We start from the raw sequence: 12060 nt of genomic DNA, 5'->3' as shown, positions 1-12060 counted from the left end.
ACATATGGTGAATTGTCCCCACCTCCTTCGATTACCAATATCGAGTGACTGATCAGAGTTGTGGCAAACATGCACAGCACAGGTCTTGTCTTCCCTACACTGTGGATTGACGCTACATCAGACAACTGGGTTTTAAACTAAACAAAATAAAATCATGACTGGTGTGGAAAAAGTGAATAAGGAAAAGTTATTTACTTATTCCCACAATGTAAGAACTAGGAGTCACCAAATGAAATTAATAGGCAGTGGGTTTAAAACAACCATAAGGAAGTTTTTCTTCACTCAGCGCACAGTCAACCTCTGGAACTCCTTCCAGGGGATGTGGTGAAGGCTAGGATTTTAACAGGCTTCAAAAAAGAGCTAAATAGATTCATGGAGGTTAGGTCCATCAATGGCTATTAGCCAGGATGGGTAGGAACGGTGTCCCTCACCTCTGTTTGTCTGGAAATAGGTGACAGAAAAGGGATCACATGAGGATTACCTGTTGTGTTCCCTCCCTCTGGGTATTGGTCAGATGCTATGCTATATGGACATTTGGTCTGACCCACTATGGCCCTTCTTATACAAATCCATGGCATGCCCACAGCTTGAATCCTGCATGAAGTTCTAGTCTCTCAAATTCAAAGAAAATATACTATGATTGGGAAAAGTACGGAGAAGGGTAATGTAAATGATCAGGGGTATGGAACAGCTTCCATATGAGGAGAGATTAATAATACTGGGACTGTTCAGGTTTGAAAAGAGACAACTAAGGGGGAAGATATGCTAGAAGACCATAAAATCATGACTGTGCAGGAGAAAACGAATAGGGGAATGTTATTTACTCCTTCACATAATCAGAGAACTACAGGTCACTCAATGGAAGTAATAGGCAGCAGGTTTAAAACAAACAAAAGGAAGGACTTCACACAACGCAGTCAACCTGTGGCACTCATCGCTAGGGATAGTGTAAAAACCACAAGTACAACTGAATTCAAAAAAGAATTTGACAAATTCATGTGGAATAGATGCATGAGCGGCTATTAGATACGACAGGAGAGGGATGCAACCTAGGCTATGGGTATCCCTAAACCTCTGACTGCTCAAAGCTAGGGTTGGCAGGTGTCTGGTTTTGAACTGGACAGTCCAGTATGTCCGGGAAACAAATTGAGAAAATACCGGACATATAAAATGTCCAGTATTTTCTGATTAGGTAAGTTTTATTATGATTAGGAGTATCGGTACCTAGTTGCATACTGCTTGGCTGGTAGACACGCTCACGCTGCATGAGTGTGTCTACCAGCAAGGCAATACGCAACTACACGAGGGGAAAGGCAGGGCTGGAGCAATAGGGAATCCCTGGGGCTGGACTCACTTGTGCTTCGCCGGGACCATGTGCGGGATGGGCAGAGCCCCGGGATCTGCATGCACCCAGGTCAGTCCCACTCCCCGCTGGCTGATTCTCTCCCCCCTCTTCCCTCCCTAGCCAGCCCTGCTTCCCGCCGGCTGGTTCTCCCCCCCCCCCACCCTCGTCCCAATCTCCCCCGGTCAGCTCCACTCCCCCTGACCTCCTCCCAGCCAGCCATGCGTCTCGCCAACCGGTCCCCCCCAATCTCCCCTGGCCAGCCCCTGACCCCTCCCCCCAATATCCCCCAGCCAGCCCCACTGCCCCTTACCCTCCCTCCGCCATCAGGTCCTGCTTCCTGCCAGCCAGTTCTCCTTCCCCACCTCCTCCCAGCCAGCCCTGCTCCCCTCCCGGCCAGTCTCCCCATCTGAGATCAAGTGTGTCCGGTATTTTTTTGAAGCCACTTGGTAACCCTAGTCAAAGCTGGGACTTGATGGCATGGGTCACGCAATGTATTTCTGTTTTTCATTCCCTCTGAGGCATCTGATACCAGCCATGGTGAGAAGACAGGATACTGGGCTAGACAAATCACTGGTTTGGCCCAGTATGGTCTTTCTGATGTATGCATACTTACACATACATGCTATACATACTTATACCCACTCTCAGAGACACCCCACCCCAAAACCCCCAAAATTACAATTTGGAAATATCACTGCAGTGTCTCATGGGAGTTAATTTGTGTGATTCATACCTCTTTTCTCCTCTCTGGGACAGATTCCACACCAGACTACATCTCCCATGATACATCAGGGTCAGGATCTCCTATGATATGCTTAGCAAGAGGATAGATCATGGTGCATCATTGAAGGTGCAGTCACTGAAAAGTTTAAATGTTCGATGTTACAAAAAAAAACCCTACTTTTCCAATCAGCTGTATTATTAAGGTAATAGGAGATTTACCTAGCATTGGGTCCTTAACTCAGGTTTTTTTGCTTTTTGGTTGGTTGGTTGGTTGGTTTTTTTGTAAAATAAAGGAAAATGTACATAGTTTGTGTAAACGATCGTGTTTTTCAAAAATAAGGTGTTATGAGGTTAATCTTTGTTATGAATTTCTTAAAAGAGCGATTGTTAAATTTTTTCTCTTTAACTTTTGTTATTAAAATGTTTTAAATGGGAATTCTATCAAGTGCATTTTTTTCTTCTTCCCTCTAAACTCTTATCATTTGCTGTTTTAACAAAAAGGGTTATAGTCACTTTGGTTTCCAATAAAAGCGACAAGGAATCCTGTGGCACCTTAGAGACTAACAGATGTATTGGCACATAAGCTTTCATGGGCAAAGACCCACTTCGTCAGGTGCATGATACTTGGTTTCCAATAATATTCTTCTAGTTTTCAAACCTTACACGTTGATTTAGCTGTGCCAAAACAGACCACTACTTCAAATGTCTCTGTTTTATCACTTTTCTCTTAGGTTTATTGAGAAGCAATCCTATTCCAGGTTCATCCTATTTTTCTGGCTCATCTTGGTTCAGTCTCTTTCAACATTTGCTCAGTTATGTCAATTTTGAGGACTGTACTTGATTTGGTGAGTCCATCTGTTTATTTGATTTTATGGAAAGCGATCCATTCCAAGCAATCAAGGCACATTCCATTTTCCTGGTAGAACTCTTACATTGCTTTCAGTGATGAAAAGGAGGAAGCTATATATCGAATTTTATGGTCCCAGTTCTTACCGTTTAGGAGGAGTTCTTGATCAAACAGACAAACTCTTTAATCTCTACAATATATAGTACAATAGTGATGAGGTTTGAGAACACAAGCCCTTCACCACCATGGAACTTCTCAGATGCTAAGTGGACCTGAGTTCTGATAGACACTATGAAGAAACTACATATTTTAGGAGGAAAAATGGTGTCAATTTCTTTGGAACCAGTTCTCCACTCTACTCAGTATGTGTGCAGAAGATAGAAGATTCATAAGAAACACACATACAGGTAACATATTTTTCTGTGACTCACCTTTCCCTGTGAAGACTGCAAACCAATATTCCTCATCAAGAAGTATTCCCATCACCTAAATTAAGACCTGAGCCTGAAAACACTATTAGGTGCAGTGTTTACTGCCTTAGGAAGTCTCATTGATCAATTTCATTAGAACCAGAACTATAAGCAGTGTTTTGAACCTGCTCCATAGCCCCTTGAAGGTAATCTGAGTCTTTCTGTTGATTTCATTGGGCTTCAGATCAGGCTTTATCTGTACTATTCCTATTAGTAAGCAAGCACTGGGCCTTAAAATTGTCCATTGGCAATAAGTTTGCAATTTCCTTTTTAATTTTAAATCATTTTTTAAATTGTGAGGCTACCCAAAGGATCAAGTCCACTTTATTGACCAAGCAGTAACATTTCATTACAATACATTTTATAAAAAATCACAACAAATAGGCACTTGTTGAAATGTTTTGGATCCTATCACCCACCCATACGCCCCCCCAAAAAAGTAAACCAGCTGTTTGTGTCTCTGGCGAGGCTCAGTCTCAAGCATTCCAGGATAGAACTACTTTCCTGACAGAGCTGTAAATCCAACACAGGAGAGAATTTCCACAGAAATGTTGAACAAGCTCTTTCATTTCCAAGGCTCTATCATGAGCAAACAGAAACCAGAATTTCATCTAGTGCTCTGCATGTTAGTGTTCCCCACATTGTTGTTCTTCCTGAGGGTGGGATGATGTTCTCCTCTGTGAGAGGAACAAAGCTCTGCAAGTTGCCAAACTGTCATTTCTTCAGTTTTTAGAGTTTTGCTTTTGTAGGGTCTAATCGTATGAAGTGCTACATAGACTGTCCTTTTATTCTCTTTTGTACAGCACCTTGAACAGTGGGATACTAGGCGTGACAAGGGCTCCAAGAAGCTACAGTAATATAAATAATACATAAATCATAAGTAAGTGTGGAATGCCCTCCACTTCCACTCCCCACAAGTCTACACCATTGCTTAAATTGATCTAACTTGCATTGCTCAGGAGTATGAAAAAAGACACTACCCTAAGCAGCACAAGTTGCAGCAATCTAAATGCAGTCGACACCGGCACTATGCCAGCAGAAGAAACTCCTCCACCTCTGACATTGCCTCTCACAGAAGTAGAGTAATTTCCCATCGGCATGAAGCATCTTCAACAGTGGCACAGCTGCATCTGTAGGGCTGCACCACTGTAGCACTCCTAGTGTAGACCTGCCTGCAGCATCATGCACAATTAGGCCCTGTATTGAATGCTAGCATAATGGGGCCAGATTCTGTGCATTGAAAGAGATGGGAGATGAGTGGGCAGGATCCGGACAGAGCACTCCCAGATTGAAGAGCACACAAAACGAACAAGTTATGGAAGAGAGCCCATTCTCCTTAAGCGCTCTGGGGCCATAATATTCTGCCCTGGAATCACCGGCACAACCACCCCCACTCCATTCCCACCCTCCCCTGTGGGGCTTGTACAGCCCTTAATGTGTTTGGGTTCCTACTTAAGGGCCCAAATCCAATTCCCTCTGAAGTCAGTGAGAGTAGGATTTGTAGCCAGATCTATAGCTTAGGTATTAATTATACAGATTACTTAAGAATTCCCAGTTATCACTTTGAGGATGGAAAGATCCTTGTCCCAAGAGCATGCCCAGTATTCTTCAAATTATTATATACCTGGGAACTCCCACATGCACCACTGCAGCACTCATACCATAGGAAGTCTTCTGTATCTATAAACAACTTATTAAACCATTTAGCACAGTCACAAACACTCCAACCTTACTCGAGAGTTAGAGTTACCACAGAATGTACATCTGATCATGCAAATACTTGCACCATCCCTCACAGGACACCTGGAAATGTTAGTCATCATCTTCCTCAGAACTATCACCTTTCTCCACTTCCTCCTCAGTGACCATCATTCCAGCACCTCCCCTACTGCTGACAAGCTCGGATGCAACTTTATAATATGTTATGCTGACACCACTATCTCTAATGCAGGGGCGGGCTGGATCCGGCAATCCAAGTAAGTTGATCTGGCCTGCAGAGTCCCTGCCACGCCACTACCTCCTGGCCAATCAGGGTCTGCGGGCAGGAGGAAATGCACAAAGTCTCTTCCCACCCTGTCCCGGCCATGAAAGAACTGCGTGGCACTTAGAAGCGGCACACGCTCCTTGCAGGGTGGGAGACTTTGTGTGTTTCCCCTTCCCCCAAAACCCGATTGGCCTGGAGGTGGAAGGAACGCGTGAAGTCTCCTCTCGCCCTGCAAGGCGCACATGGTGCTTAGAGTCACCCGCCAGCTGCTGCTCAGCTGGTGGGTGACTCTAACCATGGCACTCCCTTGCAGGGCAGGGGCAGGGAGCGAGAGACTTTGCATGCTCCTCTGCCCCCAGGCCCTGATTGACCTGGGGGAAGAAGGGGAGCATACAAAGTCTCCTCCCATAGCCAGGGGCACGAGCACCTAGAGGGAACTGCCAGCTGTTCATAACAGCTGGCGGGTCTCTCTGGGGGAGGGCTGAGGCAAAGACTTCACAGGTGGGGAAGCATGGAAGTGTTCTGAACCCGCCTCTTCCACCTGAGGCCCCGCCCCTTCAGGGGTAGCCCAGGGCCATTTCAAAAATTTCTGAAATGATTGCCCACCCCTGATCTAATGTATATTCAGTAGGGGATTTTCCACTTTTCCACCCTACTAATGCTGAGGAGACCTTCTTCTAAAGCAGGGGCAGGGAACCTTTTTTGGTTCGGGGGCCACTAACCCACATAAAAATCAGGGGCCAAATCCAGCCCCTAGGTCTTACGTTCCCTGTTCTAAAGGTTAGCACATGAATACGTGTCACTACCATTTCAGCTCATGAGTGAATGGTTAATGGTAAGCCATTTTGCATCCTTAATGCTCATACCTATCTCCCCTGTTTAAGCAAATTTCCAGTTATTACTTCCATGTTCTTTGCAGTACCACTTAAGGGAACATTCTATGCCCTATCATTGAGTAAGCTCTTCTCAATACCCAAAATATAAAGATTACCCTCAATCTATGCCAAGGGCTACAGCCTACTTAACCACACTTAAGCTAACTTATGCTTCAGCTAATAGCTTCTAGGATAGAGGCCTGGAGGTTTCTTGCATTATGGCTGAATATAATGATAGCAGCTAATTATAATTAAGGCCAGAATATAGCAAAGGCAAGCTAGACCAAGTAACTCATGACATATGTGAAGCCATGAAACTATAAAAAGCTATTGCATTTATTTTGGAAATAAGATACCTTAGAAGTCTTTTTTAGTGACCATAGGGACTGATCCTGCTCCCATTCAGGTCAATGGCCATGGGTTAATCAGGTCCCAGTCCTAAAAGGTGCTGAGTTTCCTCCTTAGAGAAAATGTTCAGGCCCTTAGTCCTTACTCATGTAAATTTCCCACTGAAATGAACAGACCTGATCCTGAGAAATGCTGAGCACCCACAATTCACTGAAGGGACTCTGATCACATCAGCATTTGGCCTATCCTGCATGTCTGGTGACTGGTAGATGCTATTCTTACATGGAACTCATCCCCATGGTTTCTGAACACCTAACAAGTTATTTTGGATACCTCTTCTCATTATAGGAAACATTTGCACAAGTAATACAAAATAAGTGTGTAGCACAGGCTCAGAATGCATGTATTTCAAACACATAAAGCACATTCCTGTCCCAAAGAGCTTCCAGTGTACCAAGAAACAAAATACAAATGACGGGTGGAGGAAAAGGATATGTTACACAAAGTGATCAGAATGATGTAAGGCATGCAATACCATTTTTCCAAGCTATTAGGGCAGCTGGTTTGAACTGGGCATGTGACTCATGAAAGCTTATAACTGATGGAGAATGCATTAGGTATATATTAGCTCTGGAAAGGTTTATATGTAGGTTAATTTGATGGAAGGTCTTGCAGGAGAAGGGGACTCTAAGGTTGTTTGAAATACATGCCTACAAAACTCAGTACAGGGTTTTTAAAGAGTGGTTTAAATGAGGCAGAGTGGATCATAGACAAACAGATTTTGGGAGTTCATTTCAATCATACAGGACTGCCTAGAAAAAGATGGAAGTGATTGTGAAAGAAGGCGGTACACCGACTTCCCAAGTCTCTTCTCTCAAAAGTATCTTGTCTTAAAATCAGAAAATACAGAGCAAGATATAGGTTGTAACCTACATACAAAGAGTTATTCCCAGAGCTTAAAATATACCTAATGCATGCTCTATCAATTGTCAAAAGCTTTCCTATGTCACATGCACCATTCAAACCAGCTACCCCACTAGCCTGAAAAATGTCCCATAATCTGGGGCTTAGTTTTTCAAGCAGTTCAACTGTAATACTTTAAACAAAGCAAAACAGGAGAACAACATGCTGGTTCATGTGATGTACATCATGAAAAAACACACTAAGTTAATGATTTAGCAATAAGGCAGTATTATACCACTACAAAGAAACCCATCTCAATAATAAACCTGATCTTTCACTCCTTACATAGTCAGAACTCCTATGAAATTCAATGGGAGACTTGTCCAGTAGCAGGATGAGAGCCTTAAACCCAGTGGCTCTACTCATGGGAGTAAATGCTACTTATATGATTAGAGTTGACAGGCTCAGGATCCGGCTTCACAATCCACACAGACTAGAGAACTTTACTTCTTTCTGGTTAAAGCAACCAACTTCAGGAATAACTTCTCAATCTTCTACCACAGAATTTTTGTTCACTCTGTGTTACAGAATTTTTAAAAACAGTGATATCCAATATCCATACTGTTTTGCATGCACATCCACGCAACATTCTAAAACAAATGTATTTTAGAGGGACACTGTCACCTTAAAATATGTTGTAAACAAATACATTTTTCTATAATATGAAGAACATCTTTACAAATTATTTTCAAAGGTAAGAATTTTAGAAATCCAGCTTCTTTATAACCACATGTAACATTATGGACTAGATTTTAGTTATCATGTTCCTTTAAGCAATCTGATCCTTAAAATCTGTCATCAATTAGTCCTTATTCCATCTCTTTTCCCCAGTTTTCATAAAATGCACTTTTCACCATGTGTATTCAAGGGAATGTATTTAGATGAAGACATGAGAAAGACTTTTAAATAAAACAGCACCTCATTTGATGATAACAAGATGCTCATTCTTGATGATAGCAAAAAAAAATTCAAGACATATTTTTAGCCCATAATGAGATACTGGTAATTTTCTCCTTGTTCAGAACAAGTTCCAATGAGCATTATGCCTACAATGATAAAGCAAAAAGTGGCATAATCTGCATTTTGTACGAGAAATTCCCACACCTTTTTCAGGGTTTAGTCTTTAAAAATGTGAGCTCACAGGTGCACTGGTGACTTTATATTCTCACAGCATTCGTGTCCTATAAATTTCTACAGGGCCAGCTCTGAATCCAGGCTGTGAATTACCAGCCTTAAGACAAAGCCAATTCTATTTAGCACCTTTCTCCCTATATTTCAGAGCTCTCCGTGTAGCGTTGCCACTGCAATCGACTGCTCTTGCAGCGGGTTGTTCTGCATGTGTGTGTTCTGGTGTCGATTTACCAACGCTCCCCACTACATCCACTGGACTTTACCGGCTGCAGCACACAAGATCGGGGCTCCCCTTGGACCTTCCACCAAACCTCCCCCAGTGACTGGAAGGGGAGCCTTAGAGAAAACCACAGACACCGGAATGACAACACAACCCCTCTGCCGCCCCCTCCCCCCAGCAATACAAATAATGCGCCGCAGGAGAGCATCCCGGATACTCACACGAAGGCGTGATACACCAGCGCCCACCCTCTGGGTCTCTCCAGGGCATCGTAGATTAAAGTTTGGATCCTCCTGTACTTGGCGTTGTTCCTCTTGACAGGTCGGCTCAGAGGGGTTTTCGCCAAAAGCCCTATGCCTTGCGGATTCCTCCTCCCCCCGCCTTCCTTCCCGGAGCCTTCCAGCAGCAGGGTCCCATCTTTATCCGCCCCAGCTCCCAAGGCCCCTTGCTCCAGATCCCCAGCCGCAAGTCCTACTTTCTTCTCCTCTCGCTCCCCGCCGCCAGCTGCTGCCTTCCTGGACTTGAGTCCCATCGTCTGCGCTGGTCCTTGGAGGGGCAGCGGGAGGGAAGCGGCGGCGGCGGCGGCGGCAGCAGCCTGGCGAGCCCCAATGCCATGATCCGAGCTCCCCTCCAAAAAAAGCCCCCAAAAGCCGGGAGGGCAGGGAGGGGATCACATCGCTGTCAGGCCACCCTGGCGGGAGAGGAGCCGCGAACGCCCAGGCAGGAGCGGGGTGGGGGGCGGCAGCACCTGGCCCATGGCACCATCGCAGAGTTTATGGACCAGCCCGATGCCGGGGGTCCCCTCTCCCGCCGCCCCCGAGCCTGCGAGCGCCCCCCGAGCCTCACGCGAGGGAGTGGCCCATTGTACGGCCCCAGCAAATCGCAGCGCGCCGCGAGTCATTCACTTCGCCTCGGGCAGGGAGCGGGCGAGCCGGCAGGCGGCGGGCGCTGCATGGCTGCGAGCCGGGCACCGCGGGATGGGGCGGGGGCTCGTCCCCCCCCCCCCTCCGGCCCCGCCCTTTGCAGCGCCCGCGGTCGGGCAGGGAGATCCCGGCGCCCGCCACGGGGAGACCCCGCTCGCGGCTGGGGAATCCTCCCGCCGCGTCAGCCGCGGGGAGATCCCGCCCGCCCCACCCCGGGCGGCCCCGGCACCTTGCGGCTCGGCGGCCGCGGGGCTCCCCGCTGCGGCTGCGGCGGCGGCTCCGGCCCGGGCCTGGGGGAGCCGGCAGGAGGAGGAGGAGGGGAATGAAGGATGTCGGGAGAGGAGAGGCGGCGGGGGGGGGGGGGCTGCTGGCGCTGGCCGCCTCCCGCGGATGCTGCTCGGAGGAGGTGGGCAGCGAACCCAGCCCCCCATCTCCTGCGGGAAGGGGGCTAAACAGGCAGCGCCCCTGCCCCCAGCAGATGCCTGCCCCAGAGTCCACCCCCGGCTCTGGCCCTGTACGAGGAGGTGCCTGACCCCCCCCCCCCCCACACACACACACCGACCTGGGTCTGTCCGTGTACGAGGAGGTGCCTGACTCCCCCCCCCCACACACACACACACCGACCTGGCTCTGGCCCTGTACGAGGAGGTGCCTGACCCCCCCCCCCCCCACACACACACACCGACCTGGCTCTGTCCGTGTACGAGGAGGTGCCTGACTCCCCCCCCCCCCCACACACACACACCGACCTGGGTCTGTCCGTGTACGAGGAGGTGCCTGACTCCCCCCCCCCCCACACACACACACACCGACCTGGCTCTGGCCCTGTACGAGGAGGTGCCTGACCCCCCCCCCCCCCACACACACACACACACCGACCTGGCTCTGTCCGTGTACGAGGAGGTGCCTGACTCCCCCCCCCCCACACACACACACCGACCTGGCTCTGTCCCTGTACGAGGAGGTGCCTGACTCCCCCCCCCCACACACACACACACCGACCTGGCTCTGTCCCTGTACGAGGAGGTGCCTGACCCCCCCCCCCACACACACACACCGACCTGGCTCTGTCCCTGTACGAGGAGGTGCCTGACCCCCCCCCCCACACGCACACACACCGACCTGGCTCTGTCCCTGTACGAGGAGGTGCCTGACCCCCCCCCCACACACACACACCGACCTGGCTCTGTCCCTGTACGAGGAGGTGCCTGACCCCCCCCCCCCCCCCACACACACACACACCGACCTGGCTCTGTCCCTGTACGAGGAGGTGCCTGACCCCCCCCACACACACACACACCGACCTGGCTCTGTCCCTGTACGAGGAGGTGCCTGACCCCCCCCCCACACACACACACACCGACCTGGCTCTGTCCCTGTACGAGGAGGTGCCTGACCCCCCCCCACACACACACACACACCGACCTGGCTCTGTCCCTGTACGAGGAGGTGCCTCACCCCCCTCCCCCACACACACACCGACCTGGCTCTGTCCCTGTACGAGGAGGTGCCTGACCCCCCCCCCCACACACACACACCCCGACCTGGCTCTGTCCCTGTACGAGGAGGTGCCTGACCCCCCCCCCCCACACGCACACACACCGACCTGGCTCTGTCCCTGTACGAGGAGGTGCCTGACCCCCCCCCCACACACACACCCCGACCTGGCTCTGTCCCTGTACGAGGAGGTGCCTCACCCCCCCACACACACACACACCGACCTGGCTCTGTCCCTGCACGAGGAGGTGCCTGACCCCCCCCCCACACACACACACACCGACCTGGCTCTGTCCCTGTACGAGGAGGTGCCTGACCCCCCCCCCACACACACACACACCGACCTGGCTCTGTCCCTGTACAAGGAGGTCCCTGACCCCCCCCCCCACACACACACACCGACCTGGCTCTGTCCCTGTACGAGGAGGTGCCTGACCCCCCCCCACACACACACCGACCTGGCTCTGTCCCTGTACGAGGAGGTGCCTGACTCCCCCCCCCCCACACACACACCGACCTGGCTCTGTCCCTGTACGAGGAGGTGCCTGACTCCCCCCCCCCCACACACACACCGACCTGGCTCTGTCCCTGTACGAGGAGGTGCCTGACTCCCCCCCCCACACACACACACCGACCTGGCTCTGTCCCTGTACGAGGAGGTGCCTGACCCCCCCCCACACACACACACACCGACCTGGCTCTGTCCCTGTACGAGGAGGTGCCTGACTCCCCCC

General features: G+C 49.6%; 1 protein-coding gene across 1 annotated transcript in view; it reads right to left on the bottom strand.

Moving 5' to 3' along the window:
* The window catches only part of KCNQ3 (potassium voltage-gated channel subfamily Q member 3), a 274082-nt gene extending 263971 nt beyond the window's left edge, over positions 1–10111 (bottom strand). Inside the window, exon 1 of the mRNA XM_014573849.3 lies at positions 9128–10111. Within this exon, the coding sequence (XP_014429335.2) occupies positions 9128–9438 (311 nt within the window). The 5' untranslated portion in view covers positions 9439–10111. The remainder of the gene's footprint in view (positions 1–9127) is intronic.
* Positions 10112–12060: the final 1949 nt, after the last annotated feature.

This window comes from Pelodiscus sinensis, chromosome 2 (genome assembly GCF_049634645.1).
Source record: "Pelodiscus sinensis isolate JC-2024 chromosome 2, ASM4963464v1, whole genome shotgun sequence".
NCBI lineage: Eukaryota > Metazoa > Chordata > Testudines > Trionychidae > Pelodiscus > Pelodiscus sinensis.
The sequence above is the reverse complement of the archived record's forward strand: the minus strand, read 5'-3'. Positions and strand labels throughout refer to the sequence as shown.